This window comes from Protopterus annectens, chromosome 2.part0, assembly GCF_019279795.1.
Source record: "Protopterus annectens isolate FY-2018-M chromosome 2.part0, PAN1.0, whole genome shotgun sequence".
In the NCBI taxonomy this organism is placed as follows: domain Eukaryota; kingdom Metazoa; phylum Chordata; order Ceratodontiformes; family Protopteridae; genus Protopterus; species Protopterus annectens.
In genome coordinates this window covers 916716753-916739092 of record NC_056728.1, presented here as the reverse complement: position 1 = coordinate 916739092, position 22340 = coordinate 916716753, and the positions used below count along the sequence as shown (strand labels likewise).

General features: G+C 34.0%; 1 protein-coding gene across 1 annotated transcript in view; it reads right to left on the bottom strand.

Moving 5' to 3' along the window:
• The window catches only part of MTHFD2L (methylenetetrahydrofolate dehydrogenase (NADP+ dependent) 2 like), a 1043973-nt gene that overhangs the window by 332740 nt on the left and 688893 nt on the right, over positions 1-22340 (bottom strand). The window contains exon 5 of the mRNA XM_044061163.1: positions 10882-10989. Coding sequence (XP_043917098.1) covers positions 10882-10989 — 108 coding nt within the window. The remainder of the gene's footprint in view (positions 1-10881; positions 10990-22340) is intronic.

Genomic DNA, 22340 nt, shown 5'->3' with positions numbered 1-22340 from the left:
TTCCAGTATTCTAGCAGAAGCAGATTTGAATATGTATATGGTAACTCTATGAGGGCTGCTGCTGTTGTGACATTTTCTATAGGAAAAAAAGCTGCTATGCTTCAGTGTCACTTTTTAGCTCATATAACTTACGTCACTTTCATACTTCAAATAAGAAAAAGGATTTCAGACTGGAAGATAAATAATTCAGGCTTTCATCTGTAGCAGTTGTATATCCAGAAAATGCGAAGCTATGTTGGACTCAAACTTCCTTACAGACAAACTGAGTTAGTGACTATACAACATTTAGATGATTAAGATGTAAAAGTTTCCAGTACTAAAACAAAAGAACCAAAATGTTTTCCATAATTTAACAAAACAGGTTTGAATCCGAAAATAAATATGAAAGTTTCTTATGTTCTGTCCAAAGAAATTCCTTCTTAACAGGCTGACAAGCTTACTAAGCTATAACTGCAGCATTGTTGATAAACACTTTAGTCTGAATACTGGCACCAGTGCTTAGTTTCACAAGCCAGATTAAACAAAGTTAACTTGGATTCTATTTACAATGTTACTTCAAAAGATTGGTCAAGACATGGACACAGATGACGCCAGCCTGTCACAGTGGTTAGGCTTTGAAAACGTTCAGCCTCTAAGTGAGTTGAAGGATCAGAGTCAAACCTGAGACACATTTTTTATTGCAAAAGCAAACCCATTGATTTTTCTTGTCCATATGGAATGATTACTACTCTCCTGAAGGGTTAACAAAGAGTAATTCTATCAACTAATCTGTAAAATCAATGCTGAAATGATATAAGTAGTGCTATTACTAGAAAACGAAACTAGAGGTGATGGATATGACATGCCTCATATGGATGGTAGGATGCACATTGTGGGACAGACAAATACATGATTAAATGAAAGAAAAAGTGAGCAATTCCAATTGTAGAAAAGATTGAAGAGAAGAGATTACAGTGGTTTGGTACCATGCAGGATAACAGACGATATGGACATTTTAGTAGTAGTAGAAATGCTATTACTAGGGTAAAAGGGGAAAAGAAAAGAGCCTGTTGTATTGTATTCTGGCACACCAACCAAAGCATGTAGAATCAGTTAACAGATGGCAGGCATTTCCTTTTCAGTTTCTAAGTATATTCAATTTATACACATTCAACACTAGCCAAAATCATTTAAAAGCATTTAGAAATCACAGAAGGAAAATTAAACATATTGTTCCATGATATACCAGGGTTATTTACTACATATTGCATACACCTGTGTTCCACCTTTCCCTTTCTTTCCTTCCATTCTCATGCCATCCTCTTCTATACATGATGTATACTATTGCCCTCTTTTACATATCTATTCTTTATATAATGTACTGTCTACAAGCATTGTTTTGCTCATATTTATATTTTTAACTTCTTTATCATCTCCTGCCTTGCAGAGTAAATAACTGACATCAATGAATAATCATTGTACGGTTAATAGTGACTGTCGTATAACATAATTATATATATATATATATTGAACTGAGAATGATAAAAGATGCTACTGTTATCAGTTAAGATGCTAGTAAATTTTAACTTTACAGTTAAAGTAACATAATATTCAAAAAATGTCCATGTTGATTGAGCAGATTAGTCAGCAATTCCATTACAAATTAAATATTTTCCACAGAAAAAAGTCCAGCCACTCAGCAAAACTTCAGTCGCTGGCCTGACTGCAGTGACAGAAACATTAGGAAAAAAAGAAAAGAAAACAAGAGACAAACTGCCAAAGAAAAATGAGACAGAGAAAAGCATTCACTTTCCTCATCTTATTCCTACACAAACACAAAGCAGATACATTACTATTTTTATTTATTTTTATTTATTTTATTTTACATTTATTTACCGGGATAGTCCGACTGGACACATGTCCATTTACAGCGGAGGCCTGGGGAGAAAAGCTCCACAATCAGTACAGAAAAATAAATAGTTGAACAAATTGATAACAATATGATCATCTATACAGAAGCAAAACATTGACAATAGATACAAATATACAACTTTTGATACAAAAACAAAATTTGACATGATAAAAAATACAATTTTTGAAACAGAAACAGAAATTGACACTAGATAAGCATTATAAGTGACTATAGAGACAGAGACTACTTATAGAAATTAATTAGTGTAAGTTTAGCATGCGCTAGTATAACTATTAGAAACTTGAGCAGAAAATATAATTCCTGATACTGTAGAAAAATTACAGTAGGCATAATTGGATATGAAGCTATCTGGAGTGGTAGAAACAGTGAAGATTAGGTAATGCATGGACATAGCCATGAATTCATTAAATGTGATTTAAGTGAGTTTTTGAACAGTGTAATAGTGGAGGCAGATGATAAAGCAGGGGGAAAGTTATTCCAAGATTTAGCTATGTTATGGGAGAATAGTGCTTTACCTGCAGTGTTGTTAGCGTTAGAGATACAAAGGAGTGATTTGTCAGTGGAGCGAAGGGGACAATTTGATTTGTAGGGCGTGAGTAGGTGACTTAGTGCTGGGGTTCTATCGGGATATCTCACAATATTGTAGGCAATGATTAGTTGATGGTAATTGAGTAGTTGGGGAAATTCTAGCCATTGTAGTTCCTTTAGAGCCTGACAGTGATGGGTTCTGAAGGTGCAGTTATTAGCAAACTTGGCAATTTTATTACTAAGAAGCAAGTGCTGCTTTCTCTGTCTCCATCTGCTCTCCTGTACATCACAGATGTACTATGTGGCTACAGATGCCGTACAACTTTGAAGTACATCAGCATCTACTGTCAGAGATTTCAGAGTATCCAAACATAAAATGAAATCAAACAGCTATTCAAATGGATTGACTTTGTAACCTATTGACATAGCAAGGGCTGATTTATACAGATATGATTCACTAATTGTAAATATTTATAGCATGCAAATAATCGGATTAGTGTATGTATGTATGTATGTATGTATGTATGTATCTATCTATCTATCTATATACATCAAATCAACTGAGATCATGCATCATTCAAAGTAATGATATCAAGATGTACAGTGGAAACTGACATCAACTCCAGATACTGCCACAATTGCTAATCTGAAAACTGGTGTTGAGAAGGTGATTCAGGAAGTTTGTTGTGAAACACTTCATCTACTTAATCCAGTCATGAATCATATTTTATAAGGCTGAGATTGAGAACAGAACTACCTTAAACTTTGTACTTGAATGTTAGAAGTGCTGATATTCTCATATTAATTATATGTTAAGAATAGTACCAAACCAGTCAGCGGCTAAACATCAAGGTGTAGCTCAATCCATCCATCCATCCATCCATCCATCCATCCATCCATCCATCCATCCATCCATCCATCCATAACCCTTTATTTCCCATTTTTGCACATGGGGTCTGGGTATCATTTCAACAGTGGGGTGAGCACTCCTGAGTGTGTATTCCTTTGGATGAGATGTTAAACCAAGGCCCCATCTTCCTGATTTGGCAGATATAAAAGACTCCATGGCACCTTTCTAAAAGAGTAGGGGTCCTTTATTTATATACAAAAAGAGCTGTTATTTACAACATATTTACAAATGTACAAATATATAGATATACAAACCTATTTATACATATTTCTATTTTCCTTTACAATCATACTAAATTATACTCCTTATAAGACTCTTGCTCCTTTTTGCATAAATATCATCTGATTTTACTTAATTATTGTTGTTAAAATCCATTTACCATTAGACATACTTTTATTTATTCTTTCAATCTATATAACTCATATGACATAAAATAACTTATCTATTCATTTAATATATTCTTTACAACTATTCTTATAACATCCATAGTTAATCATATCTAAATGTATTTTATCCAATTCTTTTATATTTTATTTTATATTTGTTTACCAGGAAAGTACGACTGGACACAGGTCCTTTTTCAGCAGAGGACCTGGGAGAAAACCTCCACATTACAAACTAGAGATTCACAGATAATCATTCATAACAAACAGTATAGTTCATACAGAGTTCTTCATAGTTAGATTATTACTTACATTAGCCCTAAGATTATATACAATTCATTAGCAAAATAAAGAGGCCTCATTTACCACCAATACATGTTCTTCAACTCTACTACAATCATCATCTCCATAGTGCAGCTAATACTTCTCTCTCTCTTGTGTAAACAAGATTTGTGTAGTTCTTATAGTTTGATTCTCTGACATATAATATATTGAATTATTTTATATCGCAGTGGCATATTATATATTAAAAATTTTTATATGTCCTCTCACGTATTGTTTCATGATGCTTTATCCTTACTTTTAAATGTATATTTTAATAAGCATGTATAATTTATGTGTATCCTCTATCAAATTGTATACCATCATTTTATTGTTCAATGTGCTGTTTACTAAATGTGGAGTTTTTCTCCCTGGGCCTCCACTGAAAAAGAACTTGTGTCCAGTTGGAATTTCCCAGTTAACAAATGTAAAATAAAATAAAATAATAAAATAAATAAGAGTGATGTATCTCGTGATTAAAATTCGTACATTGGATCCTTCAATGAGATGTTACACATTCTGTTTCAGGAAATCCCATTAAGTATATATTATCTTGTGAAAAAGGAGAATTTTATTCCAGTTATGGTAAGAGAATACTAGCTGATGAGTATGTAGGTACTGAGCAGATAATTCTATAGTTAGGATATTAGGTTTGAGAAAATAGAGGAGTCAGAGGAGCTGAGTGGAAAAAATTGGTAAAAACTAACCAGGGCTGGTGCAATAGAGGACTGAGAGGAACTGAGTGGAAGAAATTGGTAAAAACTAACCAGGGTTAGTGCATAAGCATATCTTTGTGTCAGCAAGTGGAATCTGAGTATTTTAAATGCAAGGAGTTTATTGTTGACCTAATATCGGTTGGTAGAGAGTTCCAGATTTTGGCTATGCATGTTGAATCTTCAAAAGAATCTTCTTTATATAGTTTTCACCATAACATTTTTTTATTTTTTCACATTTTAAAAACACATGTTCCATAGTTTCTTCTTTCTGACAATGTAAACATATTCCACCACTTTTTTATATGGCATATTTCATTTTTCTAGCAATTTAGCTATTACAAGTCTCCACAAAAATCTTAATATTCTACTTTCTGATTACCCAATTTGCTTCTTATTTGTGTAGCTTTATTTTTTTTATTTGCTAGATTTTCCCATGGTTTAAAATAGTAATGTTTTATCATTGCATTCTTATACCATACACTTTTATCTTTTTATATATCATCAATTTTTATTTTCCACAAAAACATTGTTTCTTGGTAGCATTTTATTTCTTTAATTATACACTCTTTTTTTTCTATGTTACTCTTTTTCTCATACCCCAAAATTCATCATACCTATATTTATACAATGTTATGACTAATCTCTCATCTTTTTCATTTATCCACTTTAACACCTTGTAAAAATTTAATGAAGCAGCATATGCCACTGGGTTAATTAACCCTAAACATTCTTCCGCTTCATTTACATTAAAAACTCCTCTTTTTACTGTGTTTAATCTAGAATACCATATAAATGAATAAACGATCTGCAATAATTCATTTTCAAATATTGCTGGCAACATAAATAAACTTGCTAAACATGCCAGCTTTCCCATCAGTACTGAATTTATCAAATAAGCTTTTTTTTCAGAATGATAGTTTGTATGTTCTCCAGAAAAGACAAGTTAATTGTTTATTTATTGACATTTGGTAACCGGGAAAATCCAACTGTGTCAGAAACCCATTTTCAGCAGAGGACCTGGAAGAAAAGCTCCAACAGTGCTTAAAAAATTGAAAATAACAGTAAACATATAACATCAAATTATAAACAGCATTGAATAGATGCATGAGGCACAATAGGAGAAGAAATTATATATTAATTAACATTTTGGATAGAAAAAATTAACATCACATAAAATATATATTTTTTTTACAAAATATAAATAATAGGCTGGATTATAGGCATTAGAAAAAACACATAAACATTTGATAATTCTAGATAGGAAAGGTTAATCTTTAAGGAAATTAGTGTAAGTGAAAGGAGTAAAAAGGGTAGAAGTAAAGGTGATGTTTAAATGTAAGGATAAATTCTTAGGGGTATTGTGAAATATGTTATATTAAGAAATTAAGAATAGTGGAAGGGGGTGTAGAGAGAGAGGGAATGATATGAGGGGTGAAAGGAGAAAAAAATTAAAGTTAGTAGGAGTTTAGGGGGTAGAGAGAAAGATGAGAGGGGAGAGAGAGAGAGAGAAAGAGAGAGAGAGAGAGAGAAAATAGGAAGGTGGGGGTTAGATGTTGGTTAAAGGGCACACACAGATCCGTGAGTTGAACAGGTAGGTTTTTTTAGTGTAAGCCTGAACTTTTTGGTATTATCTATGGTAATATCGTTTGGCAAATTATTCCACAGCTTAGCTATTTCACAGAAGTAAAGACACTCGCCGGCTCTTTTATTGGGTTTGTATATGTTTATACATTGTTTGTCAGCAGAACAGAGATTTCTGGTGGGAATATGGGTATGCAGAACAGATTTTATTCAGAAATTTGTTTTATTTATTCTACTTTTCCCATTGAATTCTACTTACATCTTTATTAAAAATTTTATACCTAACACTGACATTTAATTTGCTGTAAAAATATAGCCCCTATATTTACTACATCATCTAAACCTTTACTTTTCTCTTTATTTAAAGCCAGCCCTATCACCTCTAGACACTCATTTGTACAAATTATTATTTCTTTGTAATTTCTAAGTAACTTTCTAGTTTTGTTTTTTGAAATTATTATAATGTCACCTGCATATGTTAACAGAACTGTAGTACTTAAACCTTAGGCTGCTATAAACCCCTCTTCCTTAATCTAGTTGTTTATGTCACATACTATCACATTTATAACTAATGCAAAGAATATACAACTCATTGCACATTCCTCTCTTACACCACCCCTTATATGTACCACCTGGCTTACAAGTATTTTTTACTTTATTATTACTATTTGCTAACATACATAATTTCCTAACTTTCTCACTTATATTATATTCATGCATTACTACAAATAAGATTTCATGTACAACTGTATCAAGTGCCATATTAAGGTCTACTATCATGATTTTCACTTCTTTTCTGTTCATAATATCATTAACAATTTCTTTATCATTAATACTTCTTGACAACCCTTCCCTTTTATATTATATATTGTATCTTCCATAATATTTTCCATTTTAGTTTCAAATCTTTATATTATTTTCATAAAGATCTTATAATCATTATTCAATACTGTCCGTCTCCAGTTTTTTATAATTGTCTTCTGTTTTCCTTCTTCCATATGAATTTTTAAGTAGGCCACTACATAATTCTTTGTACATAAAACTTTCATTTAACCATTCATACAAAATCTTTTATAAATATATTTTTGCCATTTCCTTACATTTTTTATACATGTCATACCCTATCAATTCTGGTCCTACAGTGAAATCTATATTTATTTCTACTAATACTTTATCTAGCTCATTTACAGAAATCTCCTTTCCCATCTCATTATTCTCTGTTAACTTCTTGCATCTATATTACAACGTTGAACGTTTAGATTGTCTAATGCCTAAATGTCGATACCTAAATGTCGAACCCTGAAAACCGCAAGCGGCCAATTACATGAACTTTTTCCCTGTGAATAAATTTGCTTGGCCAAAAAAAAAAAAAACTTTAAAACCCTAACCCAAAGAGGGGCCTTGCCCCCCACAGCCCCCAAATGTGGGGGCCCCCCTCTAACTAAATATACCAACTCTGAGATCACTCTACATTGTTGAAAAGGGCAATCCCCGATGATGGCCAAGCAAAGTTTTCCCTGGGAAAAAAAATTTTGTAATTGGCCATTCATGGTTTCAGTGTTCAACATTTAGGAGTTTACGTTTAGGCATTTGACAATCTAAATGTTTGATGATGTGACAGGAACTCAACATCTTTACTTCCCATGTTTTTTGACTGTTCTCTTGTTTCTTTAAACATTTCTTATATATGTTGTACTACACTGCTCAAATTGTTTTATTGAGTTCTTTCTATTCTATATTTACAAAATTAAAGTCTCGTGTTACTATAATATTCATATTTATCACTACATAGTCTAAAATCTAATGAAATAAGCTTTCCCTTTTTTACAATTAGTATAAACATATGATTAACAATTATATTTCAGACTTTTTTCAATGGATAACTTCCTTGGAGAGTATGAAAAAAAGAAAAATGTGATAAAAGCATTTAACAGGGAAACAAAAAAGAAACCTCACAGACAATTTTGAACAGAAGTGGAAAGACAGACTTTGAAAGGACATTGTAAGTTTAAAATGCTCTTTGCATTTTAAATTTACAATGGTTAATCTTCCCATTTTTGATAAATTTACATCTACTATCTTTACTGTATTTCTACAGAATACAGCTATTCTAGAACATCGTCCATTTCTCCAATTCCTCCAATTTCTTCCCCATTGTTTCTCTGTTTGTAATCTTTCTTCATTTGATAAAAATCTTGTGTCTTCTAATATAATTACATCTATATCACATGTATTACACCACTCCAAAATCTCTATTCTTCTTACTATGTTCTTCATACTATTCATATTTACAGAAAACACTCTAAAAGTTTTATTTTCCCTTTACCTTAGATTAATGGTTTCATAAACTCATAGATAATTATGAAGCTAATTTTCTTAATAAGCTATTCTGAGACTATCCAATTTCTCTCTCAAAGGTGAAAATTAAACATTGCATCTTGTGTCTGTGAGACAGACACCTTAACTATTATACAACATCCCCATCATTAACTGTGTATCTTCTTTTTCATCCATTTCCTTTATTTTTATTTTTGTACTTATCCCTTTAAATTTTATTTTTTTCTGTCTTTTACCCTTTTACCAATAGAATATGTTTTGCTACCTTCCACTTTATGTCTTGATCATCAATTATTTTAGAACCTTCTTATATATCCTGTTTAATTATTTTTTCTCATCTAATTTTTATTCTCTTTCTACTACATCTAAAATGTTCATTTTATTGCCTTTCCTTTTCTTTCTCCTTACTTGTATTTTCATTTTTGCAATCAATCCATAGATGTCCAATTTTGTTACATTTATAACATTTCATTTCACATTTTTTGCATCATGTTCTATTTCCCCACAAATATTTACTTACCAACTGTCCTTTCCACAAAAAAATTTTTGCATTGTCCCAACTATTTTATGACACCCCTATTCCCTTCCACATTCATCATGCTTGGTATATGTATATTTTTTCTCTTTCTATTTTTAACACAATATTACAATCCCATCCACTATTCCATAAACTAATTTTGTCATGAACCTTTTCAAAATCCAGTACTTCTTTATATAAAGTTTTGAAATGTCCCTTCAAAGTCTCTCTTTCCATTTCTGTTCAAAATTGTGAGTTTTCTTTTTTGTTTCTCTATAAAATGCTTTTATCACATAAATATTCCATAGGTTACAGGCTTTCTTTTTTCATATTCTCAGATAGTTATCTGCTGAAAAAACTGTTTCAAATATAATGTCACAAGTTATCTCTTTTGTTAATAAGAATAGATGCTCTTAACTCATATCCTTTTACATCTAAAGGAACTATTAAATTATCTCATATGTCATCACTGTCCATTTCTTTGTCTTCTTTATACTGAATCCTTGCCATGTACTTTGGTTTTTCATTTTCACCTGCTTTCTTTTCTGCTACTGTTGCTTTTTTTACTTTATCTGAATATGTTTTCTTTTCTATCTCAACATGATTCTTCAATATTGCCTCTGCATCCTCCTTTTGTATTTTCTGCATAATGTCCCCTCAGGAAATATCTCCTTCATATTCTGGCTCACACTGCATTACCATTTCTTTAAGTAAATCATCATGCAACCTACTCAACAGGAGGGTTGTAATTACACATCCATCATGTGTTGACTCATCTCCATCAAATAGATTTCTTTGAAACACCTCCTCAGAATCCTGCACACATTCTCTCATCACGATATTTACTTTCTCCTCCATTTCTCTCACCAGTCCATAATCACCTTATCTTTCCATCAGCCTCTCTGTTTCTCTAGACCACCTCTTCCTCTGGAATGGAAACAAGAAGTGTTCATGTGAAATGGGTTCCACTTGCAACAAATATGAGTACGGGAAGTTCCCCAATACTCTAGTCCATTTTTTAATTGGGTTAATCCTCTCATATTTCAGGGGCGATCTAAGGTAGTATTTATACTTCTAGGTGAAATGTGGCCTTGGGTTTCCCCTGTCTCTACTAACTGTCATTACTTTCAGATTAATTTCATAACAGAAAAAGGTAAATTACCTTCTCCTCAAAATTCACAGTCAGAAAAAGATACTACATAGCAAACCCCAACTCTAATGATGTACCCATAACACAATTTTAATAGACAGCCCCAGAACTTTTATAGCACTGCATTCCCATCTCATGCATTGATTCATTCTGAGCCATTTGGATTAATGGTCTGTTATCTGGTAAGATATGACCCATGCAGTACTGTACACCTGATAAATAAAGAAAATAATTCCAGACTACCAAGGTAGATATGTAGATTTTATTTACATCAGTTTCAGACCACATTTGTTTGTGCCACTAGCTGGATACCTAAATCTAGTAATAGGTATTGCTTCTAATACAATAATAAGAATTTTTCCTCCTTTCTTCTTACTTCAGATGAGAAAGGTCGATGCACAGTTCAAATGATGATCATGTTATAAAGGATATAATTGTGAAAAATACTTTCTCAGATAAAATACATGTTTTGGGCTACACATACAAGTACGGTATTTCAAATGGTTCACTATTAGGACTGCCTTACCTCCTGGTCTTTCATGTTGCCCATCTGAGTGCAGTAACATGGATATGGGCATTCCGACATTCTTGGATCTTCCTACTACAACAACATTTTTTCCGAATGTTCTTATTCCTACAAGAAACATCAGTAGCAAAGATTTAGTAAAATCAAATAAAGTATAAAGTCTGAAAATGATCTCTCACAGCTTCATACCATGTTGTATAATATACTGTTGCCTGGACTAAATGGCATTCCAACTTGGTACATTTTTTTTTAGAGTTGGACGTATACTTTATTCCTTATATGTATCTTTTTTTCTTAATCATTCAGTCATAAATATAAAAAACATGCTTTGCATTATTTGACTATACATAAATCAAAACTATAGTTTGTAGTTGCAAAACCTTATTTTTGGTAAAGTAAAAATCATTTATATTCAATGACATGAAGTCACTTGTAAGAGGCCCAGGTAAAAGCATGCTCACTTGCAATTGTTAACACAACCTTTTTGTGTGTGTGTGTGTGTGTGTGTGTGTGTGTGTGTGTGTGTGTGTGTGTGTGTGTGTGTGTGTGTGTGTGTGTGTGTTCTTGGTTTCCGCTGAACTACATTTAATTTTTCAGTATTTCTTCCTAATAGGGACTAGAACTCAGCTTAAAGGGAGAACAGGTATCATCTTATTAAGTTAACATAAACAGATTTATTTAGACTCTGGCAATATGATGAGCACTGCCCTATTTGGCCTGCTAAGACCTTGTTTGCTAGCTTATTTGAAATGTTTCCACAGGCTGATGCTTCAGGTGGAAATAAGCCACATCGGAGTGCTAAAAGTGATACAACTATTCATGGACAGCATATGAAAGGTTGATGATAGAGCCTGTCAGGCTGCTTTAGGAAAAAATGAATAAGACATTTGAAGTTATATGGTTGGCTCAGATTTGTAACAATGAATCTTTTACATGAATAGAGCATGACAGTGGGGAATAGACAATCGGCATACTTCTGCTGAGGTAGAACTGTTTTCTGGCCAGCAGCTTTATTGATGTGTGCTCTGTGTAATGGTGGTGAGCATAAAAAAAAAGAGCTTAGATGGGCAGAGAGTAAGAAACAACAAATATGAAATCCTCACCATTTTAATGGAGTCAGCAGAAATAAAAGTAATTCAGCATTTTGTTTGGCTGTGTATTTGCTTCTCTTCTAAGTGAATGCTAACTGATTAAGCTCTTTCCATCATACTCACAAATAAAATCACCATTTTGATAGTTTATAAGCTGTCACTGAGTAATTACGATTACTTACAGACAAACTATAAGTGGTCAAACTGTTCTGCTTTTTAAATGTAAACATTACATTAATAAGATTGCTTACTTGCTCACAGCATATAGACTGCCAAGCATTTTTTTTCTTTTTCTTTTTTTTTTTTTTTTTTTAAGATTTGCTGTTCCCTACAGGTCAGCATCCAAGGAAGCTCCCTCCCCATTTGTCCAACCATACCTGCAGAACTGGAATAAAGGTCCATTAAAATGCTGACCCTAGTACTATCTATGATAAACACACCAGTCTCAAGCATGGAACCAACAAAAACCTACGGCATATGACTTGACACTAGTTAGTTGAACAAAGCTGGTTTGCAGAACATATAATATATCTGTTAAGATATTTTGGTAGTTGCAGTGTTCTGTGTGTACTGCAAAATGCACGACACATTACTTCTTTGCCACATACAGTTATACAGAATAACTAACATTACAGATAATCATAAAAGAGCTCCTTTATATGGATTGTAATCTGGTTGCTATCAATGATATTGGAGCTACAGCACTAGAAACTACCTCAGTCAAGACTTGTGTTAAAACTTTGTTGTAAAGTTGATAGAATTGCTGTACCACATTGTATTCCATCTTCCGTTATAATCTCATTTTTAAAGTGGACATTCTATTCCGGCAAGTGGTTAGAGGAAGAAATTTGTTCCCAGACGAATGCTTAATCATCAAACAGTGCAAGGAAAGAGATTTATAAAAGCATCCCATGGTAGTGACACACACAAAATGAATTCTATTATCTACCTGATTTTATACATTTTTAAAAATAAAAGTAATGCCCATGTGGGTTCACTGTCCATACTTCAGATTTCTTATCATTATTCATCTGTAGCTGAACATTATCCAGAGCAAGTACTAACACCTATTGATCAGTTAGTGACTGCTGAAGGCAACACGATCTGCCTTAATAAATATTTTAAAGATTTAATCTCAAACTTCCAAATATTTTTATGGAGAATTCTGTCTTTGTACAATAGCCTGTGGTCAATACATCCGACCCCAATACTGCAGGAGCTCTGCCATAAGGGTCAACTCACAAATGTTTTCACTGAGAATTGTGTCTTTGTACAGTGGCCTTTGGTCACTATATCTGACCCAAATGTGCAGGAGCTCTGCTATAAGGACCAATTCTCACAAGTTTTCACTGAGAATTTTGTCTTTGTACAATGTAAACCTTGCTTTGTATTAACTTCAGGTAATGAAATATGTGCCTGCCTGTGCTGGAAATTGGATTTAACACACTCCCCTCCAAAAGAGTAGCCCTTGCACTCTAAGGATCACTTACTAAGTTGGCCACTGTCCTTTCTCTTGATCAGTAGATTACACTGTACATGTCAGTTGCTTAGTCCCCATGGCCAAAAGGTCTCTGCTTTCAGTAAATGAAACAAAACCTGTTCCAATTTGTACCTTTCTGTTACTTGCTTTGCATTTGCTATAAAATAATTACTCTGTGTTATAATTTGACCTGAGGGTGGAAGATCACTACTCTACCCCAAAATCCCTACCCGGCCTTTCTTAGATTATTATACTTCCTACTTACACATTTCACTTGTCATGCTTATTCCCTAATCCTCCCAAACAACCTTACTACTATCATGCAAATAATCCTGTTTCTTTTTACATAATTTTAAACTTCCATTTAATCTTTTAGCACCATTCTTATCTACCGTTCGCCTTCCCATAATGCTTTGCACTATATTCATTCATATTTACACCCCTCCCTAACAGCACCTATCTATTCTACATTGTATCTTCTACTTTTCACAAATATAACCTCACATCTTCCTATTTTAACTACATCCTCATACTCTAGCTTTTTAATCCCCTCTATTCCTTCCATTCCATTGAAAATACTACAGCAACCTAACTTTATTCCTTCACAGAAAATACATCTTTCCTACCTATCTGCTATCAGCTTTCAGACTCCACCACCACTAAATATCCTTCTGCCCAGTAACTTCTTTTTCCTTCTTGATCCCTACTTCCCTACTACCTGCCACTTATAACATACAGATCCCATGCTATACCTCAGTTTATCATCTATTGTTTTCCTGCTACTGGGCCATCTCTCATCCTACCATGACTCTATAATAGCTCTCAACATCTCACCAACTCTGTCCCAACCACCTATTCATTCTTCCTCTCTACACTCTCCATACATCGCATCAAACCTATTTAATGATGCATCTCACCTTTACTCCAAATACAGGCTGTTTAACTCCAGTTTAACTCAAACCAAAACAAAATTAAGTGGAAAAATACTCACCAAAAAACAAGTATACCCCAATATACTAAAATCCTTCTAGGAGAATACATTTACCACAATCCTATCCCCAATTACAATGAACATCAAAACAATTCTCATCCACACACTACTCTAACCCTTCGATGGTCAGCCCCCTACCCCAGTAATCTAACTTTTGCTGCCATAAATGTTAGAACCATAAGAAATAAAATTACTGAACTACATGCCTGGATTATCCAACATAAGGCTGATAATCCTGCTACAACTGATATCTAGCTAAAATGACTGAAAATACACCTCCGAGCTATAATATAATCTGCCATTACCATATAAAGAGGAAAGGTGATGGTTTTGCTTTAATATTTCCCAACTAACACATTTTCCCTTAGAACAAACCAATACCAAAATTAAATCCAGCATAGTGTATTGCTTTCCTCAAATTAAGCAATTATAAAAATATGTACTACTCTTTTTTTACTTCCTTCCTGGTGATAATACAGCAAAACTAGAAGATATCCTACACTGGGTAGCCATAACAATTCCACATGAAAAAATATTGCTAGGTAATATGAATGTCAACTGGTTGGACATGAAGTCTAACTTCACCATATCTAGCATGAACTTATTTGGTTTCACACAACTAATTAATACCACCAAACATTTTAGCAAGACATCTAATTCCATATTAGACTGGATCATTGCATCAGACCCTAGCAATTACACCACCACCACTACAATGTCAGACTGTCTCAGTGATCATCTAACAATCTATACAATCAGACATCTCAGATATCCACTTAAACAGCATGGCTATAGAACAACATGCAATCTTTCCAAGTTTAACCCAGAAATGTTCAATACTATCCTATCCAGGGGCAGCTCGTGCCATCAGACTGCCGGACTGCAGCCCTTCAGCAAGAAAAAAGAAAAAAGTACTTTTTAGTTATTTATTAATTTACTGTGTCTTTCACTCTTTAGTGAGTCTTTCTCATTCTCTTCTTATCAGCCGGCTGACTCGTCTGCGAGTACGAGCATGCGCACTTCAAATTCCGGGTTGCAGCGGTTTTAAAAAAATACGTTTTTTTTTTTTCTCTTTCTCTTAGAGATCCACTCCAGCACTGCAGTCTGGATAGTGAATTAAGGCATCGGTGTGATGCCCAGCAGTCTATGCGGTTTGGAACCGCATAGAACTGGACGGGGTTCGGACTGCCACGTCTGCAGGCACGTACATGATGTGGATGGGCTAAATGGCTGCTGATTGGTTGTCGCTCTCTTCCCGTGCTTTATGTGCTGGGAAAAGAGTGAGAAGCAAACAGTTGCAGCCAGTTTCGGTTGTGGACTTGTGGATTATTGGATTTATTTTTATTTGCTTGGCAGCCTAGCAGCTGAAAAAGAAGAAGAAGAAGAAGTACAGTTTATTTTCTTCTTGGTGGTACGTATGTATGTGTATCAGTAAAATTATATTAATTATTATTTAATTAAATTATTAATTAATAACCCATATTTTATGCATTTTATACATTCATCATCTATTCCATACGGAGTCCTGTCTCAAAATATAATTGCAGTATATCACCATAATTACAATCTTAAGCTAATTTTCTACACGCAGCTACATGAATAGGCATACATTGATCATTTAGGCATTCTAGTATAACACTGAAATGTACATGTCTGTAGTAGTTTTTGTTTTGATTAAAATAATTCTGAAATAAGTTTATGAACTGCATGCATGTTTTTGTTCAGTTTGATAAGCATCAGTAGTGTATTTTTTAAACTGTAGGTTCTTGCTCCTAAAATACAAAGGACTGGATTTTAGTTGAATTGTCATTACCAATAAAAAAGTACTATTCTTTCCCTATAATTTCCTCCAGGATTTAATTTTCAAAGCAAATGCAAAGCACCCAGTGCTAACATTTTCTTATTTTACTTCATCCTCATGTTTATACTAGACTAGAGCATTTAAATTTTAAGAGTTTTTTGCCAATATACTAAAGGTGTTACATAACATCTAGAGACAAAAAAGTAACTTAATAGCTTTAAGAAAGACAAAATATAAGATAACAACAGTAGTGTCTATCCAGTATTCATTATTTACTAAATGCGAAAATTCTACACATGTGCAGCTTTGCAGAAGAAGTAATATATGGGTGAAGCTCAGAACCAGTATGGTTTGGAAGCTAATCAACTTCTGTTTATAGCAGAATCTTGGCTCCTAAAATCTTGTACCTCTAAGGTTTATCATTTAATAGTCAAGATTCTATAAGTCCTCAGTGGATATTTATCCCTATTTTTTGGACTGTATTCCCCCATTATTGGCTTTGTTCAGGTTTTTTGTGCCAAGGTTGAGAGCTATGGACTGATAACTGAACTCAATGAATATGTTTGGGGGCTGTATTCCCCCATTACTGGCTTTGTTCAGATGTTTTGTGCTAAGATGTTGATGAGAAATGAATTCACTAAATGCTAGCCATTTAAGTTTCAGTCTTCCTTTCTTTCATAAAAAATAGATGATTTGGTATAGTGGTATGTTGCTCTGGCTGTTTTGCTCAGGGTCCTGTGTTCAATACTTGTCAGTGAAATGTATGGTGGTAACACAGCATTTTATTCTAGCAACTTTCCAGCATTATACAAGCAATGATTAAAATGTGTCCCTGGATTTTGGGCTTTTGCCCCCCCCCCAAATAAATTGTGGCTTTTTCCAGATTTCTTGTGCTGCAAAGTTCAAAGATACAGCTGAGTGTTGAGTAGATTTTACAAGTAGCTGAGAGCTGCAGGGGAACAAAAGTTTAGTACTGCTTATGCCAAGTCTACTTGCATTGTTAATAGCACAACAGGTAGGATACTTGCTTTTGTTGCAGAAGGCTGTGGGTTCTACTCCCACAGTAGGTAGATCCATTGCTGATACTGTACTCTGTTGTAAAGGGGAAGGATGCTGCAGTCCTCTTTGGCGAAAATGCCTAGTAACTATGAACCTATCAGTTTGCCATCCATTCCCTATTATGATATTACTAACATTATCATTTTTCTAATGCAACATAGGCAATTTATTCCTCAAGGGCAACAGGCACTTTATTTGTAGATGAAACAATGACATATAAAGTTGTTTGCTAGCAGTAACCTCTTCATTAGTTAACAGATTTCTTTAATGTAGAATTATTTAGATGACTTTTACTTCTTCAGAGATCGTGCATATTTACTGATACTAGTGGACTGTAGAAGTTTGAGTAGACTTTTATGATGGAAATGTTCTGAATTGGGCAGTTTTGTCATTATTGGTGCATGCATTTTGTTTCATTGTTTACTGGAAAAATGTTCAAAACAATAAATGTAAAATGCCCTCTAACAACTGTACTGTATTGTACAAGGAATATAATTTAATACAGTCAGGAAAGTGTATCAAAGAGCATGTGTATGTTTCCTGTTCAAGAGGCCTATGATTTGAAAACAGCCCAAAATTAATCTTTATTTGCCATTGGAAAAATGTATTTTCTTTGAATATGGGTTTCAATGCTGTTTCAATGAATGTGAGTTTCAAGGGCAGAGAAGTTTCAATGCTAAGTCTATTTTCATTGTGAGACTGCATTGCTTTGTTTATCAGATATCTATTAGGGTTTATGCTGTAAAATATAAAATAAAAATTTCAAATGAAATCCATATCATCACAGAAGTAAAGCAGTATGCACATTATAGTGTTTATGGCAAATGGGGCGAAATAACCAAGGAATGAGACATCGGAATGGCTGCAGGGGGGACGCTCCATTCGACCATGATTTTGTGAAGGGGGGAAGGGCAGCAAACTAAGACAGCCCCAGCTGAACTATACCTCTCATCTGTCCAGAATTTTGCAGAATGAATAGATTTTTGCTTCTTATTTTTGGTTTGTTCCTCATAAAATTTGTGGTTTTCTGCCAAATCATTTAGGAATGAAGTTACTAAATAATGACAGACATTGAGTTTCAGACGTCATAACCTTCAGAAAAATGCATGCTAAAGCAAGATCTGTTTTTCTACAAACTGTCTTTTTAGTACTGTTTGCATGTTCCCCCAATATATTTGACCTTATCCAGATTTCCTGCATTAAGAGGTTGAGAGGTACATGCAAATAAATTGCTTTATAGAATTAGGAATATCAAATAAATCACTTTATAGAAGTAGGAATATCCAAACATCTCAACTGTCTCCAATTTTGGCTCAAAATGTTGCTCTCCCCCAAATAACCCCTCTGCAAAATGGCAATTTTGGAAGTAAACGTGGAGGGTTTACAATTATAAATAACTGTAATGATCAGAGTTATAGATTACTTTTATTTCAGAAATGCATGTAGATGCTCTTATTTTGTCAGCTTCTTAAGTTAACAGTACTAATTTTAAAAAGCTATCCCTTCTTTGACAGGCTCCCATCTGTATTGTGTGGCAATTTTATATTTTTACATAACATTTTTGGTCTGTTTTTCATAAAATTGTGGTTTTCTGGCAAATTAGTGGCAAGTCATTAAAGATTGAAGTTAGAAAATAATGGCAGACATTTGAGTTTCAGATTTCATACCCTTCAAAAATTCATACTAATGCAAGACCTACTACTATTCTATTATCTTTACAAGTTTATAAGAGCAATATTTAAAAATTGTCTTTATTTTGGGCCTGTGTCCCACTTCTATGTATGGCTTTGTCCAGACTTCTTGCTCTGAGGTTGAGAGGTATGAGTGTCAGAGCCATCATCATCAGCCAGAGACATTTCAAACTGTGACCTACTTGTTGCACTCCACTCCCCATTATAGTGGCTCTGGATGTGTCCAAGCAAGGCAAGGAGCAGTTATGCAGTGTAAGTGTGCAGAGTATTCCCCCATCCAAGGTAGACCACAAGTATGACCATGGCTTTTCATCTGTCCTTGATTTTGCAGAATGTTCTAGTTTCCTGTCATATTTTTATACTATTGATTTATGCTTCTTATTATTCAAAAAATGCATGCTGTTGCAGTGCCCTGTTGCTCTGTATTAAAGTAGCAATGCTTTAATGACCATCAGGTAAGCTTGTCAGAGATTGTAAGATGCAAGTAAGCTTTAATAAGCATACTGTTAAAGAATTACCAACATTGAAAGCCTTTTCATTGTTGCCATGCAGAGAATATTTACATAACTAGTTAACGTATAAGCCTTAGGTATTGCGATGCATATGGCAGTATTTGTAAAAAAGGACAGGATTACAGTATTTTCAGAAGCTTGTTACATTTGTTGGAGACTTGCAGTTATTTTTGCAGGCTTTACTCGTAAACTAAACAGAATGCTAATCTATCATGTGTGGTCCATAACTTGTGCAGTAATCCTTTAAGCAATTTATCTTGAGCTTGTTTCTGTTTGCTGTTCATTTTTTACTTTGATCATGTGCTCTCCATGAAACAAGTAGATAGTTGTCAGGCAGCAGGTCTTTTTTGGATAAGAAACATTTTTACAAGTAGGGGTATCACAGAGATTGCTACTTTCAGCATATTACTTGGTCATTTTATAAAGCTGAATATAAATTATAATTAGAACTGCAGTGCAAAGAGAAGTGGTTTGAGCTGAGTGCTGCTTGTTTTTTTACACTTGATTTTGACTGGCATTTCAGTAATGTATTTAAAAAGCGATTTATTTTTTCATGCCTCATAACCTTTGTGTTTCTATCTAGATATTAAGTAAGTTGTTATGTAGCCAATGCACTGAAATATTTTTTCTTCTACACTTCATTTTGTCTTGATTGGACTCTCATAATGATGGTTTGGCACCCAGGGCAGCGTATTTAATTAAAGTTCCAGTTGTTGTGGTTTTGAGCATAGCTCCACCCCTTTCTAGTTGGCCACAACCCTTCCCATTGGCCCCACCCATTCAGCTATCTCCTGCAGCCCCCCTTTAATTTGAAGTCACCAGCCGCCACTGATCCTATCTTCTACTAACTGAAACTTCCAAAAAATCCTCCCCTTAGATGATGCTGTAAATTAATTCAGTATAACTTTCCTGAATGTCTTAAATGGCCTTGCGCTCCTAGAAGGAAGAAACTAAAAACAAATAATAGAATTATCCAAAAAGAGTAGAATGCTAATGTAGAACAAAGAAAAAAACATGGAAAGAATGTCAAAAATATAAAACACCATAATGTCTTTAAAACTTTAGAATGATAAGCAATCATACTAAAAAACAAATTAATGGAGACAAACAAGTACACTACAATACGATATGAAATTCTGGGCAACCAATAAAGAATTATTCTGTCCTGGCCATAAATTCAACCATAACTCCCTCCCAATAACTCATCACTCAAAACTGCAATACAATTAAACTCTTATTTTGTAGACAGTTTAGCATATCTAATCTAGGATTCCCCAACATCTAATCCTATCCTTGCCCATCAGCCATGTATCACCACATCCACTTTCACCTTCAGACCTGTGCCCACATCCTATATAAAACTATTCAAACTTAAAACATTGATGTACTTCGGCTGTTAACCTTCCAACTGAGTACCTAAGATAGCAGACAATAGCATTGCCTATCCTGTCTCAATCCTTATAAATAAGTCAATCCAGGAATCCCACATTCCCTTTCTCTGGAAAAAGTCGCACATTATCCTCCACACAAAGGAAGAAATTCAACAGAAATTGCTAACTTTACATCTATAGAATCATATTCTCCCTCTCAAAAACACTTGAAAAATATATTCAAAAATAATTACTAAACATCTCCTGCAGGAGAAACTCCTATCCTCACACAGAGCATGGCTTTTATATAGATACTGTCAATAATGCTGGACATTGCGGGAAGCTAGTCTCCTCCTCATTTCTAGATTTGTGTAAAGCCTATGAGACAGTGTATCACAGCAACATATCTGTCAGCTGTGCAGATTTTTTCAGAATGTCTAGATTTTTGCCTCATATTTTTGATCCATTCCTCATAAAATTTGAGGTTTTCTGAAAAATCATTAAGGATTAAGTTCACTAGATAATGGCAGATATTTGGGTTTCAGACTTCAAGGTTCAAACCCTTTAGAAAATGTGTGTGAATGCAAAAGCTATTACCCTATCAATATTCCAAATTTATTGAAGCAATATTTAAAAATTGTCCCTATTTTTGGACCTTTCTCCTCCCATTATTTCTCACTTTGTACAGATTTTGTGCTCTAAGATGTTGAGAGGTATGCACAGTAAACTTCTTTAAATGTCTTCATTAGGTCTGTCTCTCTCTCTTTCTCTCTCTCAGCCCACCTTTCTATGGTTCAAAAGCTATTTATCAAACAGGGATCAGTCAGTAAAAATAGCACTCCACCCTTTCGCCATACCTCCCATTCACCACTGGTGTGCCTCTGTCCTTGGCTCTCTCCTCTTAAAAATTCTCATCAACACCCTCCATACATCCATACAACAACCCCCCTCCAATAAAGTATGCAAATGACTCCACACCCATTTTCACATCTGACAACATGGCAAACCTCAAAAAAAAAAAATACTTAGGAAGCTTTAACAGCAACTGAAACATGGCTTTGTAACTCACATCTCATACTCAACCCTAAACAAAGAAAAAAAAAATAAGCTACTACTTTTTTCCCAAATTCCTCTGTCATGAAAAAACAAACTTGAAAGTTCTCTCTCTTGATAATACAACCCCTTAAGTCACTTACATAGCAAATTATTAGGGATAATAGTAAGTTTGACCTGAATGTACAAAATTTCATAAGAAAAACCCATCAAAACCTAGGGATGCTTTGTAGAGATAAAAAACTTTCTCACAGATACAACTAGAGCTACACTTGCCAGCACTTATCTCCTTCTCCAACTTCTTTATGGTGCACCCATCTTCTCTAAATTTAAGCATCACAAAAATCAAAACTTTCACAATGCTATAACAAAATTGTTAAATTTGCAGCAAATACCTCTTTCGGAACCCAC